The 18126-nt window shown below is 48.2% G+C and overlaps 7 protein-coding genes across 7 annotated transcripts; 4 read left to right on the plus strand and 3 right to left on the minus strand.

Annotated features, from left to right (window-relative positions):
* Positions 1-1307: 1307 nt before the first annotated feature.
* On the plus strand, positions 1308-2209 carry LTR84_008639 (uncharacterized protein; the record flags this gene model as incomplete). The annotated part of the gene is made up of 2 exons (XM_064852184.1): positions 1308-1971; positions 2037-2209. 2 exons carry the CDS (start codon positions 1308-1310, stop codon positions 2207-2209), a joined length of 837 nt encoding a protein of 278 aa, XP_064701781.1.
* An 866-nt stretch (positions 2210-3075) lies between these two features.
* Positions 3076-4445, plus strand: LTR84_008640 (uncharacterized protein; the record flags this gene model as incomplete). The annotated part of the gene is made up of 3 exons (XM_064852185.1): positions 3076-3366; positions 3425-4250; positions 4300-4445. The coding sequence occupies 3 exons, from the start codon at positions 3076-3078 to the stop codon at positions 4443-4445; spliced, it is 1263 nt and encodes a 420-aa protein (XP_064701782.1).
* Positions 4446-5278: 833 nt separating this feature from the next.
* On the plus strand, positions 5279-6880 carry LTR84_008641 (uncharacterized protein; the record flags this gene model as incomplete). Its single annotated transcript, XM_064852186.1, has 5 exons — positions 5279-5799; positions 5868-5874; positions 5931-6172; positions 6222-6274; positions 6327-6880. The coding sequence occupies 5 exons, from the start codon at positions 5279-5281 to the stop codon at positions 6878-6880; spliced, it is 1377 nt and encodes a 458-aa protein (XP_064701783.1).
* A 915-nt stretch (positions 6881-7795) lies between these two features.
* On the minus strand, positions 7796-9450 carry LTR84_008642 (uncharacterized protein; the record flags this gene model as incomplete). The annotated part of the gene is made up of 3 exons (XM_064852187.1): positions 7796-8143; positions 8217-9320; positions 9370-9450. 3 exons carry the CDS (start codon positions 9448-9450, stop codon positions 7796-7798), a joined length of 1533 nt encoding a protein of 510 aa, XP_064701784.1.
* Positions 9451-10845: 1395 nt separating this feature from the next.
* On the plus strand, positions 10846-12118 carry LTR84_008643 (uncharacterized protein; the record flags this gene model as incomplete). The annotated part of the gene is made up of 2 exons (XM_064852188.1): positions 10846-11195; positions 11254-12118. 2 exons carry the CDS (start codon positions 10846-10848, stop codon positions 12116-12118), a joined length of 1215 nt encoding a protein of 404 aa, XP_064701785.1.
* A 291-nt stretch (positions 12119-12409) lies between these two features.
* Positions 12410-14856, minus strand: LTR84_008644 (uncharacterized protein; the record flags this gene model as incomplete). Its single annotated transcript, XM_064852189.1, has 4 exons — positions 12410-13355; positions 13411-14380; positions 14428-14570; positions 14618-14856. The coding sequence occupies 4 exons, from the start codon at positions 14854-14856 to the stop codon at positions 12410-12412; spliced, it is 2298 nt and encodes a 765-aa protein (XP_064701786.1).
* Positions 14857-16770: 1914 nt separating this feature from the next.
* Positions 16771-17829, minus strand: LTR84_008645 (uncharacterized protein; the record flags this gene model as incomplete). The annotated part of the gene is made up of 1 exon (XM_064852190.1): positions 16771-17829. One exon carries the CDS (start codon positions 17827-17829, stop codon positions 16771-16773), a length of 1059 nt encoding a protein of 352 aa, XP_064701787.1.
* Between the last annotated feature and the right edge of the window lie 297 nt (positions 17830-18126).

Here is an 18126-nt window from a genome sequence, read left to right on the forward strand (position 1 = left end):
GCACGGTCTCATACCATGCAGGCGACCCTCCAAGCAATCAGGTCTCACGCTCGCATTGCCATACCTTACACACGGAGGCCAGACAACACTGGACTCGTGAACCCTGCACGCAATATCTCAGTGCCAGGATATATTCCTGATGCTCGACCTGCAGTCCTTCCGTCGCGCGGATACCTTCCTCCAGACAAGATCCGTTGAGCAGGCAGAGCCCTGACCATGCGGCATTCGGGAACACAAATTCGAGTTACTTCACCGGCCAAGAGTCTGGGAGCGTATATGAGCAAGCAATGTTCCCTCTAGATGGATCTCACTTATGCTCTGGGCCCAGCGCAGCAGTTTTGCTCTCTCCACTTGGACCCTTGACAGACCCGACAGAATTAAACGGGACTGACTCGATGATTTTACCGGGCTTTTCTTCCATGCGCTCATGCGTGGTTTTCCAATCTCTCGCTATTGCTCACATGGTACTAGGAATAGGTAACGGGAGTTCTTGCCCTGGACTTGATTTCAAGACAGATCTCTTGGTTTTGATTGTCATCGGCCACTGCGAGCAGTTCAAAAGTATCTGGTCGATCTTGAGAAGGCTGAAATCCAAGGAGTCGCAGTCCATCCACCCAATAAGACAGCCGATAGACTGTCGCACAAGCCTTTCTGTCTGGCATCTTCCTCACTGGCTGGTATTGATAGCCAAAAAGGGGGTCGCCTCGACACCCGAAGGACCTGACTCCTTGTTTGATTTGAAGGCTTGGGTCTCTTAGCAGTTGCCGATCTTCAACAAGAATGTGGGATTACTGGGCAAATTTGTACAATCCGATGGAACATAGCAGCTTCAGAATAAGCTTGCTGGAACAATGTCATGTGTTTGAGCTGTGTCAATGCGAATGAAGCTCTGCCACCATCGCCTACCAGGCAAAGCTAGGCGGAACAAGGCTTGATAAAAGTTTCACCTCCCGCAGCTCAATGTCCATGTTACCAGGTCTTGTCACCTTAATTACTCGGATGATTTGGATAATGATTGGTTGATGGTTTCGTTGAGGAGCGCGAAAAAACGCTAGCAAGGTAGGATCGGACGATCAGCCGGATGGAGATACGGTAGGCCGTGCATAACAGAGGTACGAGGTAGTTGAGCCAGATTCCCATATGAAGTTCCCCTCCTTGGCACGCCTGACTGTTGTTTCCGTGAACCCTCAAGAACGAGTGTCTGACCACAAAACCGCTATCTCACCGTCGCAGACCCAAGCCACGAGAGACATATTCTAACTACCGTTGATCTTCGGCTCAACTGATTTTGCCCAGCATTATCATCAATGGATCAAGCGAAGAATCCAGACGAGAAGCCGAGTCAGCCGCCTGTCCATTCAGTTCTCCATGAGACACGGACTGCGGAAAACAGCGCTACTCACCTGTTACCTAAGCTGCAGGCCTTGAAAGAACTCAACCCCAAGCTATCGCTCCTGGATGTCGGCTCTGGGTCAGGCACCATTTCTGTGAGTTTCGCCAAACTCATCCCCGAAGGCCATGTCACCGGTGTTGATCTTAACCCCAATATCTTACCACGGGCACGAGCTGTTGCCGAGATCGCTGGCGTTACGAACATCGAATTCCAGCAAGGCAGCATCTACAAACTTCCTTTTGCCGACGAGACATTTGACGTCACCTTTTGTCATCAGGTGCTAATCCACATTGCTAACCCGTGGGATGCACTCTGTGAAATGCTCCGAGTGACAAAGCGTGGTGGCGTTGTGGCTGCCCGCGAGGGTGATTATGAGACTGAGTGTGTCTGGCCTGAAGTTTCTGAATTGCAACGATTTCACAAACTTATGGCTAGCCTCATGAGTGCCAATGGTGGTGCTCCCACTGCAGGGCGACAGTTACTGTCATGGGCGCTCAAGGCTGGTGCTGATCGCAGCCAGATAACACTCAGTTTTAGTTCATGGTCTTATACCACACCGAGTGAGAGGAGTGTGTGTGGTAAGTTCTACAATTCCTTTCGTCTCCTCCTCATCGTTCCTGCCTGTGACGCTGACAACGACTAGCCCAGGGATTATGTTCTCCTCTCAGGGGAGGTTCTTTGCGGGAGAAAGCATTGAAGCATGGCCTGGGAACTGAGGACGACTTTGAAAAGATGGCCAATGCTTGGGAGAAATGGGCGAAGACAGAAGATGCGAGCTTGGCTATGCTGAACGGAGAAATACTGATTCAGAAATAGGGTTGAGATTTAAGATTTCGTTTTGTCAATCTAGAGCATTCTCAATCAAGTTATGATTGAACCATTGAAGGCAAGAAGTGTCTTAGCATTGCCGGTGATTGCGTTTCCAAGGCAAGAAGTATTGTTTCTGCCTAGTATATGAATTTCATCATGTAAGCATCGAAACCCTCTTCCTTAGGTATGGCGAAGGCCCTAATCTTAAATTGATGAGTATTTTTAGACTTAGCTCCTGCCTGAGATCGTCTTGAAGCTACGCTAAGCTTTTTTGCGACGACTTTCCTCCTGACCAAGTACGGAGCAAAGCGAGGTAGCCTAGTTTTGGATAGTCGAGATAAAGGCGACCAATGGTTCAATGGACGGTGTTCTGCTACCAAGGTGGTTTCCACTACGTGGCTTGAGGCAACTGGTAGACTCTGGGCTTTACTGACGGGTTTGTAGGCTGTAGAACAGACCAAAAGCTCCTCTACCCTGACTTCGGAGGACAACCAATAGTCGATGAGCATGTTTTGTCGTACTAAGGGGACAGACCCCTCGAAGGGACCTCAAAAGATATGATACTGAACTTGCATACTTGGTTAACCCCAGAAACTTCTAACTTTCTCACCGGAACGAAGTTGGACCAATACCATGGCCATCAAGGCGGATCAACGGACGCCTGACCTCGATTCGGGTTCTCCACTGTCCTTACGAGCAGACCTAATTCACATTAGATGCTTCCCCAGAAGGCTTCTTAAACACAAGACTGGAATAATGGCCATGGTCGTCCCTCAAATGACGAACCAATGCTGTGGTCCGTGGGAACAACTTCGTCTAAGTACCCGGACGAGTTCTGCTTCGTGGTGACTTGTTCCTTTCGAGCCTCAGGCATGAGGACTCACGAACTGCCAGGCTTGAGAGCATTGCTCAGCTATGTTTTGCTAGTTTCAGGTTTTCTCCTCTATGGCCAAGCTACGTTCTACCGAGATCCAGGCAGCCTCTTCTTCGACGAATCTCGAGCCTTCGAAAGACAATATAGTTCTTACAGAGAACGTGAAGTCAGGGACTATATCAACGATCTGGATTCCACCATCTCTACCAAGTCTCTTCGAGCAGGGTTGAATCCAAGTGTCTGCGCAAGCTTCTTGTCTGTGAAAAGGAATGGTGAACAACCCCTTCCGGTAACACTTTCCAGTAGCCAACTTTCAGCATGACGACTGAGTCGACTGACTGAGCCAGCTGGCTGTTGCGAGCGGCATACAGGGATTATCTTCCTGCGAAAGAAAAGACTTATATTTCAACGTACTCCTAGCTCATTCAAACACGAGCACACACCCTTCCTCTCGAATACCTTGGCTATCTGACATTGTCGACAACATCCATGGGTATGATGTCCCGCTTGAACAGAGTATTGAGCTCGAAAGACTTGAAGAGCAGAAGGACTTTTCCACGAAGGCGGTTTATGACTACATATATGCAATGGAGAAGTGCTACGACACGAATGCTTCATGGATTGTTATCTTTGAAGATGATATTATCCTTGCCGATGGCTGGTTTGTGCAGACCTTGCAGGCTGTTACAGATATTCAACATCACATTGCTTCCTCAAACAGTGATTGGTTATTTTTAAGGCTTTTCAACCAGGAACGCTCTATTGGATGGGCTTCTTCAATTCCAGGAGAGAATCATGAGGCGTTGATCTCGTTGCTGGTCGCTGTCCCGTTATTGTCTGCTCTACTTTTTGTACGCAGCAGGTATCTACAATTTCGACGACAACTTGACAACGCAACTTTAGCGATTATTTGCTTCCTGGCCATCCCGACATTCGTCGTACTCTTCTTCCAAGCTGGCAAGGCTTCAATGCTCCCTCCTTTACCTGGCGTGCACAAAGAGCCTTTTGGCTGCTGCTCGCAAGCACTAGTCTTCCCCAGAGATCAATTCCCTCGGGTTCGTGATTACTTCTCGCGTAAACACCGAGGTCAGATAGACCTGATGCTAGATGAGCTTGCCGTCAGAGATTCACTCGATCGCTATGCTTTGTATCCAGTTCAAGTGCAGCATATTGGTATGCTCTAGATGAGTCTTTTTGCTTTGTCTCAGCTAATCTTTGACAGGTCAAAACTCGGTTCGTGGTACGGAAGCACGTGAAGCTCAGGCAATATGGAGTATGGCTTTTGAGCAGCAGTCTCCGCAAGTGTTGAGCTCAGCGCACAAAAAGATGAGAATTGCGCTTTATGGCGACAAATGCTATACTAACTAGACATCGCGATATCTCATTGAGAATGATTCAAAATGGTACACGAAAGCAACGCTCATTCTTGATTCATTTTAGTCCAACCTTCGAGTATAGCGATGAAGACTCTTCATACATTATTTTGGAAAACCTTGCCGTTAAGCTCATCTGTATCTTGGGTGTTTTCCGGTAGCCATCTTTCACTGTGTGGAGATCATATCTCGATTAAGCAACCTCGATGATGGCTGCAGGTAGAACCACTGAAGCAGAACAATTGAGGTATTTATTCCAAAACAGCTGATATCCGAATACTCACGCGAGCATTTTAGGTTTTGAATGTAGAAATTTGATGCACAAATTCATCAAGGCGCCGCACTCTGCCACTTGAAGACCGTCTCTGACTAGTTAGATGAATGCACTTCTCGGTTGAGCATGCGGATCATTTAGGCCTGGCTAGGCGGAGATTTCCAAGCCGCGTATCCTCACTTTTCCGAGGCTGTACGGGCGCAGGAACCCCGTGGGGTAATGTCGACCATTGAATCTGAGATTTACTGATTACAATTCAAATCTGGAAGTCACCTACCGAGCACAGTTAACACCCAGAAGCACTGAGATCGAACTATCGCGTAAAGCCTAGGTGTAAAACCCAGTGGGGGCCCGCAACACCCGGTACTGTCACAGGGCGCAACGCCACCAAAACAATTACTCAATCATTAGAGGACTTTATTTTGTTATCAACGACGCCCAGGAAGAATATTTGTACCGTGATTGTTTCTAGTTTTCCTGTTGTACAAGCTGTAACTTACACATTTTGATACCATTCTGGCTGCGCAGGAGATACCATACAAAAGTTAAGAGAAATGTCCACCACTCAAACTGAAAGCCGCGTCCGCTTGAAAAGGCTTGTCAATAAGCCTAGTACGCCTTTGGCTCTCGCTGACCAAGAACCACTGGCTACGCCGCTGCAAGATCGCAATATTTCCACCAATACTAACATCATTGAGGATGTCACAGAGGCTTCCAGGCTTGCAGATGAAACTGCTCCCGATGGTGGCTATGGCTGGATCATAGTTGCAGCGTGCAGCTTGCTCACTTTTTTCTTTGTGGGAACGACATATAGCTGGGGCGTGATTCAGGATGCACTTGTGGAAGCAAACCTTTCCAAAGCCTCAACACTGGCCTTCGTCGGCTCACTTGCTGTTGCCTGCAATTCTGCCTTTGCTGTCATCAACGGGCGTTTAGTAAGAGCCATTGGAGCCAGGAAAGTAGCTTTTCTTGGGGTTTTCCTCATGGGGGTTGGCCAAATAACGAGTGGTTGGGCACTGAAAAGTGTTGCAGGCTTGTTCATAACTGCTGGGTGCCTCATGGGATATGGAGTTAGGTGAGCTTCTTCAGATAAAACGATTCTGAGAAAATTGCTGAGATCTCTCTCCGCCCTTGTAGTTGCAGCTTCATGGTATGTCATGTGCAAAAATGCAAAAAACCTGGACTGAACATTATTTCCTTCAACAGGTTGTTTCAATAGTGCCAGCACAATACTTCCACAATCGTAGAGGTCTTGCCAACGGAATCGTATTCGCTGGTGGCGGCCTCGGTGGCGCTGTGATCAGCCTGTCCATGTCAGCAATCGTTGAGAGACTCGGAACAGCGTGGGCTTTCAGACTTGTGGGCTTACTCACGTGGGTGATCGGATTCCCTGCCGTATGGTTCATCAAGGAGAGGACGCCTGTGAAGACTTCTATCTTTGTTGAATGGTAGGTATCTCTTGATAACTTCACGCCAGCTGCTAATCATCCAAAACAGGAAGCTGTTTCGGGACTACAAGTTTACAGTGCTGTTCCTTGCTGGAACAGTTGGTAGGTCGATGGAGAAAGCCGGCAATTGCTCGTTCCACTGACATCCCAACAGCAACCTTTCCACTCTTTGTGCCTCCATTCTTTCTACCACTCTATGCGCGCTCCATTGGCCAATCCTCACAAGTTGGTGCGACTCTAGTTGCAGCTTTCAACTTTTCATCAGCTTTGGGCCGTGTTCTCTCTGGTTTGTTGAGTGATAAATTCGGTTCGGTTAACAGTCTCCTGCTATCACTGCTTCTCAGTGCAGTAAGCATGTTGGTTCTGTGGCCAATTTCGACTTCCCTGGCACCACTGATTGTTTTCATAATCATCAATGGGATGGGTAATGGTGGTTTCTTCGCCATTATGCCTACAGTGGTTGGAAATGTCTTTGGCAGCGCTCGAGTTTCAGTTGCAATGGGAATGATGGTGACAGGTTGGACAGGTGGATATCTTCTTGGGGCACCTATCGCTGGATATCTCTTAGAAGCATATGGAGGTGAGAAAGGAGGGTTCGAGGCCTACAGACCAGCCATATTCTACGCCGGCTCCATGGCACTGGGAGCTGCTGGTCTCGTTGCATGGGTACGTTTCAGCATGTCGAAGAAGCTCAGTGGAAAGTTTTGAGAGTTGAAAAGGGGGGAGGGGATATAACATGCGCAGCTCCATCCTTGTCGGTCATCGAACCAATTTCATATGGGACCACTGGCCTACTTTTCGCCTTCGCACCAATGTTTATCCGCCTGTTCGAGTTGTGAGGAAGGCAATGAGCTGTTCATATCCACTGGCAAGGGCAGCCGTCATGACTCTACCTACCTAGGTACCTAAGTACGTAGGTGCTGAGAAGAAAGTGCTCTCCCCAAGCCAACCTTGGAACGAATGAGTAAATCTTGGCACCAACAGCGCGTTACCACCAAGTGCATACGCCTTCGACATGACGCTTACACTTTCTCATAATAACAACTCAAGATTATACCTCAATAGGATGGGACCACAGCAATCCAGAGATGTCCTCGTCGCCGCGGCCCAAAGACGGCAATTAAACCCGCGGTACCTGATCCTCCAGCTCGAGGTAGTCGCCCTCGATAGAGATCTCCGGCCTCTCAATGCCCTGTTCCTACCGTAGTAGAGCGAACATACATCCCATGGGATTCAAGAGTTCTACAACCTAAATTGACAGCACCCATACAGCCTACACTCTTCAGCCAAACGCTAACCAGCTAGACCCTACACAAACTCCTGATGAGTCTACAATGGTAGACGAGCCGCAAGATCCTCCCTAACATAGCATCCTTCCTGATGACATAGACGGAAGCCTCACCTGGCTCTACAGGCAAAGTTTTGGTCTAAACCCATCTAAGAGGTATTTTGGCGGTTCTCATTCCTAAGTGCTTAACTCTCTCGTTAGGATATACCGTCAGCCGAACTATGATTCGTGGCATCCGCTTGGAAATACGCAACCCACTAACTCTCTACACAACATAGTTGACTATTTTAGAGCTCGACGAGAGCGGGCAAGCCCAGCCTCAAGATGATCGCTCGTTAGGAAGTGCTTCTTCGCTGTAAGGCAATGTAAAGAGGCCCTTTGTCCCAGATCACAAATGCAAGTTGCTTGTTGAGCCAATCCTCCTGGTTAGGGAGCATGTCAAAGTCAAAAACGTGGAGAAATCTTGCGGCAAGAACTCGCATCTCCGCGTAGGCAAGCCTCTTTCCAATGCAATCTCTCGCTCCAAAGCTGAAAGGTTTGAATGCTGCCTTGTTGTCGCTTTGGAACCTATCTTCAAATAGTGGATGACTTGGTGGAAACCATCGTTGTGGCAGGAACGAGCCAGGTTCCTGAAAATGCTCCGGATTCCGAAAGGTGGCATACTGGGACACTGTTATAATCGTCTAAAGACCATTAGTCTTCAAAATTGTCCCCAGGATATGCTCTGAATTCAAGTCAGGTGAACAGGTTACTGACCCCTTTCGGAATGTAATTCCCGTCGACTACTCCGTCTGCTAGGGATATTCGCGGCGGTGACTCACACACCGGGGGATAAATGCGCAGCGTTTCCTCGATGCACGCATTGAGATGCTGCAGCGAAGTGGTACTCTGAACGGTGATATCCTCCTTGGAATGAAACTTGGACCGGAGCTCGTCAGCCACCGCCTTGTAAATTGATGGATTGCTAGCCAGATGGAAGAAAAGGCTTGACAATGCGGTTGCGATTGTTTCGCTGCCTGCCCCAACCAGGAACGGTGAGTTGGCCACAATCTCGGTTTCGCTCATACCTCCGCCATTCTGTTCTTTGTTCAGCATATAAGTCATAAAGTCACGACGGCCATCCTTGGGCACAGGGCCCAAGCTTATCCTTGCCAAAGCCTTCTCTTTAGCATAGAACCTGGCTTCGTGCGCCAACTTCATGATCCCAGTGCCCTTAAGGCCAATTGAAAGCACCGCAGGAGGAATGTACCAGAGTAAGAATCGAGCTATCGATGCAATTCGAACGCTGTTGACGATATTTAGGACCCATGGGTGGTAGCCGCTCTGTTCCAAGCTGTGGAAAGATTCGCCGAACGTCAGATCGCCAATCACGTCGAAGGTAGTGAAGTTGAGCCATTCCACAATGTTTACATGTTTCTGTAAAGCTTCTTGTTCGCTCAACTTGTCCAGCAATAAGTCAACGTAGCGTGTGACTATAGATTCTTGCTCTTTGACAGCTAAGTCACTAAACGCGGGGTTAAGCTGGCGACGTTGTCGGCGATGAACTTCCCGGTTCGAACCAATAATAGCGTTAGGGAAATCGATAAAAAACCCAGGGAGTTTGGGATGATCGACTTTCCTGTTACCGAACACCTGCGGAAAGCCAATGGAGCCGTCCACAGCCAGATGATTGGGACCAAGTCGAACTATTTTTCCACACTTACGATGGAGTTCCAAAATCGATCTCGGGCCCGTACCTTTGATCAAGGTGGTGTAAATCCAGGGAAAACTCACAACCTTAAGGATTGCCGGGCCGGGGTATTTAGATAGTGGGTGAAACCAGATGCGATAGACACAGATGCAGAGTTGAAGGAGAACCAGCTGCACTATAGTCAGCATATATCCTTTCACTTGTGAGTTTGTTGTGTACATTGCCAATGGCGAGTAATAGTGCACCATACGTCCCAATCCAACTGTTTGCTCTAAGCCGAAAATCTTGTATCACGGGCATGATCTTTGCTTTAGTTGTCTTGAAACCACGGGATCAAAAGTTCGAGTCAACCGTTACAGCATTCTACCATCTCTTTAATAGCCAACTACTCGGAAGTCTAGTAAAGAGCTTTGTATAACGACGACGATTAGGCGAATACGCACATTGCAGGCAATAATTCGTGCTGACGCTTGACCCATCATATATATACTTATGATTTGGAATAAGTGGATCCTCGTACGAGTGTCTATCCCACAAACGTATTAGCTAGGCCTCTTAGGATAAGGCAGAAAGGCCAATCAGCGTGTTTTGTTACTTGCAGACTACATCTGATATAGTTCTCAAACAATCAACCAGCTTACATCCACTGTAAGGTTGTCCTCGTACATTTATGAGCGACCGTTGGGGTAGTTCCATGTGCTGTAGTTAGGTTAGAGTAACAAACCCACAATATAATCTAATTTAACGGTCCGAAGGTTAACGAATGATACTGTTTCCTGGGCCGAGATATCCATCACCGTGTCAGATTTCCAATACTGGGACCGCAGCAGGCGATCTATGACTTGGCCTGCTAAGGCAGCCCTAAATCTTTGTGGAATCCGGCAGAGAATCTCAAGCACGAGCACTAGAACTTACATGGCTTGAGGCGTATAATAACATGCCTCTATGCTTTGGCCCTCTATATTTTATTGGTGGGTAGTAGAAGCAGGCTACCCAATGTTTCGTAACGAGTAAATAAGAAGTCAAGGGTTTGAACATAAGGGCAATCTGCAGGTGTTGAGTCATCGGCTCATCGCGAAGTATCAAAATTAGAGCCCCATGTTTTCTACGGCCCCGCCTGTCAGCAGTTTATGCAGCCTCCTACTCCTATCTTCCCTGCTGCGAGTGAGCCTCGTCTATAGGGATATACAGAGAGCAGTTTAAACTAACGCTCTTGGAACTAATTTAGGATACACTCCAACTTAGGGCTTACTAAATGAGGCCGGACTAGTAATTTGTCAAAAAAGTAATTACTGTGTGGACTCGAAAAGCACGAGACAAATAAAGGACTTACTACTATCATCAATCTGATGTGGAATCTGATGTGGATCCGCGTGCGTGCGGATCCTGAGCGTATTTGTGAATTGTCTGAAAAATACGTGGCTTTCACTGTCTCTGTACTCCATTTTCTTTATTGTGCTCCAATGAAATGGTCTCCAGGAGCGGTCCTAGTAGAACGAATCTGGTTAATAGGACATATCTCTATAATTTAGCATTCTCCTAGCAGTCAGCCTTGCTACCATTGAGTAATATAAAGCTGCCGATAGATCTGTCATCTCGGAACCTAACCACCAAAGAACTACTTTGAATCAATATAGGAAACTCCCTTTACCGCAAAATATCGGGATTAATCGCTTCCTGCGCCGTAACCTAACGATGGGCCAGCAGCAAAGACTCCCGGGCGAACCCAAGGATCTCATCCCAAGTCCAGATGTTACTGTGGTAAATCGTTGGTACTACCCACCTGAACTTAAAAATGACATGGAGAATAGTGGCATCTCAAAGGAAACGAGAGATGAAGTGTTGGCAACTGCATGGGAGTATACGCGATGCGTCATCCCTGAGTTTACCAACTGGTCTCGCTATTTGGCTTTCGTGCGCGTCATCGCCATGTGCACCGTTTGCGAGTTCCGTGGCGACCTGTTCAACGTGGTAGAAAGCAGACAGGCTGTGGGCTACAATGCTGATGCAGTCGCTGATGACCTTTTCAAAGGCACACCCGGCCAGTATGTTTGTACCCCTTCTGGCTGTTCGTGAAGATTTTGCTCAATTTTAGTGCAATAGTGACGCCATGGCACGCGAGCTACGTTCTTTTCTCCTCATTGTGGCGGACAAGGCTGGTCCCCGTCGGGAAGGGGAGCTCTTCCGACGATATGTCAATGCTCTAGCCCGGTCACCAAGGCAGTGGTTCCGCATGCGAGACGGAGACGCACTCGCCCGGTTCACTATTGCGGCTGCAATGGCATGCAACGACCTGGATGATGTCTACTTTTCGGATGCACAATTCGAGATTCTGACCGAGCTGGCAGACACGCTATACGATGCCGTCGCTTTCTTCAAACACCGTTCTGAAGGAGAGACCAACAGCACTTTCGCCTACGTCCCCGTTGAGTTGCGCGTTCACGCGTTCCACCAAGCCCGCGAGACGCTATGGGCTCTGGATACCTGTTGGGCAATGAAGCCCGAACTTCGACACGTTGTTAATTTTATACGAAATATCGGAGGCCCCATTCACATGGTTATGCGGCGGTATCGTTTCGTCGAAGAAAACTTGACCATCGGCACCCCGGAGACGACAAAGATTATCGATGAAGCTCGCCGCAATGTAAAACTTTGGAACCGTGTCGACGCAAAGGAAGAAGGAAAGAGCAGTGGTTCTCTAGATGTCCAGCGCTATGAGAGTATCATCAGAGGTCCACACGAAGACTTGATGTATCACGAGCTTAACGAGTTTCTTGAGGACAGCGATGGAGCAACTTGCACAAACTGCAACTTCCGACAAACCTACGGAGCTGACAATAACCATCGTTTCGGTGGTGTGGAACTATGTCAAAAATGCAAGGTTGCGTGGGGAAACTATATCCAATCGTTCCCTAAGCGCACCTTGGACGCTTTCCCAGAGCTTGAAGGTCTAGATGGCTTTGCTTAGGTTTGAAATATGAACTGGACGCATTGTTTACAAGAGAATAGAATGGACGCATATTGTGGACTATACTATTTATCAAGAAGAGCTTCCCGCTGAACGCAACAAAAAGCTGAAGGTCGCGCAAGATAGGTATGCAATCAAAATATAGATAGGCATAGCCCCAGCATCATATTCAAGTACATATACTTTCGCTCCCTAACGAGACCTGAGTCCGATTAGTCTTTTTTCGATGAAGCTGACCACAAAAATTAACACGAGCTTGGTAAAACATAAACGTAGGGGACTATCCACTGCCTAACACCCCAGTGAGTCACACCACTCTTTTTCAATGATTCTCACTGTATCCCACAATTCTTCTGGGTTTCTCAACTCGCCCATATTCTGTACCAATTGACCCTCTTGCTGATTCTTTTCCCAAACTAATAATTTTGCCCCCAGGCTTGTCTGATCAACGGAAACCTGATCTCTGAATGCATCTAAGTAGGCATCTGTGAATATCTGCCACCGTGGCAGATAGTATGCGCCAACAAGTCCTGCCCACTGACGTGATGCATAGTCATTGACCTCACCGTTTGGACCCCAGAGAGTGACTTGATTAACAGCATTACGAGCTATAGAGTCTGTTGCGCAGGAGATGGAGTATTGCCATGAGCACGCGGCGTTGACCCAGGAAATAAGTGATGATTCAGGCGATCTACTTGGGGTGTATCGCAATACATTGTCAAGCGTTGTGAGGAGTAACAGCATTCGGCTCTGCGCGTAAGTAGCTGCATTTAGAGAAGCTTGGTTGTCAAACCTTTCACTTGTGAGGTTGGTGTGAGAAAGGAAGGTATCGTATAAGGGGTAAAATGCATTCGCGAGCACTTGCCGCGTGAGATCAACAAGATCAAACTGATATGCCACGTTGGATCGCAGAGAAGGCAGGGTATCGGCCGCATCGAGAAATAGGCGCCAAGCGGAGACTAAAGTACTCGGGTCGTACACAATCTTGGTGGGAATATGGGTTGGACTATCCAAAAGACCAGTTTCATTTGGAGCAAGCTCAAAGATGGATTTGGGCACTGAGAAGGTAGATATCAAGTCGGTGTTGTTGTAAACGGTCCGTAGCAGAGTGTCCCATGTCTCGTATATGGCGCCCGGTAGGTCACGGCCTGAGGTATCAGCGTATCGAGTCTTTGCCCATTCATGGAAGTATTGAGGTAAATCGATGGGCGTAGACGACCATGCTTGGGATAGCAGCCTAGCAAGGCGCGCTGTCAGCATGGGCCAGTATCGTGGGAATGGGCAATACTTACAGGTCATACATGATCTCATTACCTTCCTGGGCTTCCATGGTGAGACCGAATCCCACGAGCGATGGCGAGGTGGCTAACGCTTCGACTGGATTGATCGTCACGTTCATGACTTGACCATACAGTCCCAGATTCCCACCGAAGTCGTGGAGCTGGCACCAGATCCATGGCTTGCCGAAGTAAGAGTCCAGTTTTTGCCACTGCGGATATGTCTCCGAGTACAAGTCCAGAATCAGCATGTCGTTGTCGTCAGTTACTCCATCCAAGAAGGCCTTGACTCTTTCCCGTGTCCAAAAATCTGCTTTGTAGAAAAACAACCAGCCTTGAAGCATCCAAACAGCGTCCGGGTCTGCGTCCTTCAGACTCTGCCAGACTGTGTTGGCAAGTGCACCTAGATCCTTGAGGTCTCCAGATATAGCATCGTTCTCGTTAAACTGGTCAAGGGTATATATATGAGTAATATTGCCATAGTACTCCTTTTGTTTTCGCAGGAAACTCTTCTGTAGCAATGTGAAAAGCGGATCGGAAGGCTTTAGAAATGTGACATTCGAAAACTCCGAGCTAAAGCCGTTCCACCGCGACACGTTGACTATATCTGCCTCGGGAAACACTGTCGAAAAGGCTCGTGGCACAAAACCGGTAAAAGCTGGTAGTACGGGGGTCATACCGAGTTCAGTCATGCGCTTCAAGATCTTCTTTTGCAGGTCGAATTGCAAATCAATCCAAGAAATGGTGAGCTCGCCCGCCCACGAGCTTTGAATGTTGCCAAATCGATTCCATGCTTGAAAGGCGGGACCGCTGAAATATTCAAAGACCTGTTCTTGCGCAAGTCCGACATCTAGAAACGTCTCTAGTAAGATTTTCTCATAGCCCACCCAGGCGAGGGGTAGATTAACGCCTCGTAAAGCAAGCCAGTCCAACTCATGCTCCCAGTCTTCCCATGACCAGAAGGCTGTGGTATACGAAAAGGTAACTGCAAGTGTTAGCTTGAGGGGAGGGTTTGATTATCCTACCACATACCTGTGTTGAAATGATACCTCCAGGAAACAATGCTTGAACCCTTCAGTGGCTCACATGCAGGCAAGGCCTGGAGCCGAGGCAACTGGCTTCCAGTGAACCAGTAGATATCGACGTGCGCGACATCAGCAAGGTAGCGATGCAGACTGCCACTTGATTAGTGATTGAAACTCCCGGTGTGACCTGTACCGACCCTGAAGCCAAAGCAATAACGGAGTTTCCCTCGATGTTCACTGTGCCTGCATCACAACGGACCATATACTCATCGTTTGATGCGCCCAATGTGTGGTTGTCTTCGCGGAGGACAAATGAGATCTCCCTCGAGTGCATTGGGAGGTGCCGCTCGACCAGATCCCTTAGGCCTTGTAGACCGCCGGATGAAACGAGTGGCAGGGTTGCCAATAAGGCGCGCACTATCATAAGCGGACGCATGCCTGGCTGCACAGACACTGGTTGGTCTTGCACAGACCCAAATATGGTCAGCTATGGGCTTTATGGCGCTTCCAGAGGGCTTTTTATTTGATCTTCGCACTTCATCAGTCTGCAAAGGTAGTTCCAATCACGATTACAGTGATCTAGAGTCGCAGCATTTGACTTGAAAAAAGCATCCTGCCTGCTGACATGGCTGTGATGCCCAGGTCCTGAGCTATCCGAGTACGCATCGGAGGAACGATCCTGCGACTATGCAGCCCCACTGCTTAAGTACACCCCTGCTTCAGATGGTCTGCCCTAACAGTGCGTTCCCCGATACAGTGGAGGGGTCAGGCAACGGAGGACATTCCTACGACGAAGGTGTCGCCATGATAACCTAAGCGATTATGTCAACAGCCTGAGCTGGCTCTGATTAATAGCAAGAGGCTATTGTACATCATAACGTTGCGGAATTGATATTCACCTTCATACGCAGTTGGCCATATGACTATCAGCCCGTTATGCTTGGAGACCGCCTTCACAGTCAGCGAGTAAGTCACAGAACCAGCACTGGGCGCGGCAATTGAGCTAGGAAAAGGAGGGCGCGGCCACCAGCAAGTGTGACCAGAAGGAAAGAGTTAGTTAGACATTCTAAACGGTCGAAAGAACAGGGCAGAAAATGGAGTCAAATTAGAAGTGGTAATTTTTCGACCCCATTAATTCAGGAGCTCAATGCGTATCATAACCACTAACTGAATGTGCACTTAAGCGAGTACGTACTTACTATAGTCTAAAATAATTAATACCGATAGCTTCATTAAATATGCGGAAGTTTCGGATCAATGCTAGTATTCTGCGTCATCATGGCACCCGCTCCACATCCATGATTCAACACTGTGATTGAAAGGATTTTGGAGGACGTTGAGGTCCTGCAGACGAGCTCGAGGGCCTCGTCAGACTATATAGTTACGTGGCGGCGCTAGTTACTAGTGGAATTCTACAGGTAGAGGTGCCTTGGCGTCAGGAAAAGCTCGCAGTCTTTTCAAGACCTGTCGCTGGCACAACTGCCAAGGGCGTTGGTAATCACAACACTCCAGTCATTCCAAACTCCAATCTGTAAACCCCGTCAGCTGGATTCGGAAAGTGTAGCCGGTAGTGGCCTACGACGGAGCTGCCCCGTGGATTGCCAGCAATAGTCTGACCTACCACTCTTGCTCCCTTAATGATTTTGCACAACCCTTCTGGCCGGGGATAGCGTGAGCGGAATTTCCATTCAAATGATGTGAACACTGTTGCTGTAATATGGGTAAAGACCTCTTCGCCCGTGGTCGCAAGATTTAGGTGCACTCGATTTTGGCCGAGAGACCGCTCACCCTCCCCCGATTGACTGAGTTGGAATGGATCCAATGTTGCGGGGAAGCCAGCAGGGCCATAATGCTCCGTTGTAGATAAATGAAATCGTCTTGATTCACAGCCCCCGGAAACTGCTGCATACTTAGTAGCTCACCAAAAGCAGTTCTTCCTATCTGCGTCCGGACCCGTCGCCTGCAGTGAGAGACTGTCTCTAAATGGCAATAAAACTCGTAATGAATAATGCAATCGTCAAAGACCCCAAAAGAGTAACAAACGCTACATGAGTACTCTTCTTTCGCAAGCTAATGGCTTTGTCCTGCTCCAATTCCTGCGCAGCTCGACCCATAACAATGCCCTCTTGCACTACAAAGATGACCAACAACAAGAAAATCCCAGGGGCCCGATACCCGACAGGAATAAGAATCGTGAGGATATCTCGTGTCTTATAAATAATCTTGGTTTACTAAACTTATTATCTTGGTAGACGATCTAGAGAAGTACATGATCGAGTTCTGTTACAATACACTAGGTAGAAGAGACTATAGAGTGATACCACTCGACAGGCAAGATTGACCAGGGTATTTAAACGATAGGATCGACAGGGTTTTTCTTGGCGACCAGTAAAGGGTCCTCAAGATCCCATGGGAATTCTGGGAAGTCATTGCAGTCCACACCAAATGCTGCAGCAAGGACATCGCGACCCATAACTGCACCAGCTTGCCTGAAGCCAACGTCTTTTGGCATGGGTTGATCAAAAAAGATTAGAAAATGAATATCCTTTTCGCTAATGACCTCGATTTGATGCGGATGGCTGGCTGGGATAAAATAAACATCGCCGGTCCGCAAGATAAATGTGTCAACCGAACCGTCTGGGTCCATGATGGACATCCGTGCCTGCCCTTGGTGGATGTAGCCCATCTCGACAGTCTCTGGATGCCAGTGCGGTTCACGCATACCTTCGTCCTCAATGCGCAGGCTGTACATTGCTATATTGGTGAGAACATTCCAGTACTGTGACCGCGCCTTCTTGGCAGATCCCACACCTGGGGCGAAGGTAGGTGCTTGCATTTCCTCCACGTCAAAGCGATATGGTGTAGGCCACTTGGCGTTGGTAGGGATCGCTGGCTTGCCTTGACGCTTGACGAAGACCTTCGGGCAAGTAGAGCGTGGTACCTTTTTGAATACAGAAGCGTCGAAACCCCAAGAATTGCCAAGCACTGAATCTGTGAACGCTCCTGCGGAAGCACTAATAGTAAAGTCTTTAGGATGCTCGTGGCGCATGGCAAGAAGGATGACGACTTGCTCATTAACGATATTTTCCACGTGGAAGAGTGCTCCAGACTTGATGTGGAACATCTGTCCTGGATTGCATGTGAAGCTCGCCATTCCCGAAGCACTGTCTAACACGGATATGAGAGTCTCTCCGTGGAGCACATAGCCAAGGACATTGCAGTTGACGAACCATTTCGGTTCAAGCACGGCTCCAGCTTCGATTTCGATGCGTTGAAGGGAGAGATTCTTTAGCAGAGGAAGCTCAGCTGTCGTGAACTGCTGAATTTGTCCAAGCTCACGTTGAAAGATAGGTCGTGCATCATGGATGTTGAACTTATGCTTGGACGCACGCTCTTGGATCGGAGACATTTTGATACTCTGATTTCGTTGTGATGAGGGCGACTATTGATCCTTCGAAGATTACAAAGAAAGCTGTGTTGTTCTTGCGACGGTTGGGTAGGTTGAAGAAGGCGTACAATGGCATACACATAAATCCATTTTGCATATCCTGACCTCGATCAGCCCGCCATGGAGCTGGACATGAGAACAAGGCGGAGATCACGGATTTCATAGTTGCTCAATGACGCACCGAATTTGGGATTTTTATAAGCCGAAACATTCAACCAAACCTTAAACTATTAGTGTGTTCACGTTCACATCTTGCCA

Source organism: Exophiala bonariae (assembly GCF_035927105.1).
Source record: "Exophiala bonariae strain CCFEE 5792 chromosome Unknown scaffold_32, whole genome shotgun sequence".
Classification (NCBI taxonomy): Eukaryota; Fungi; Ascomycota; class Eurotiomycetes; order Chaetothyriales; family Herpotrichiellaceae; genus Exophiala; species Exophiala bonariae.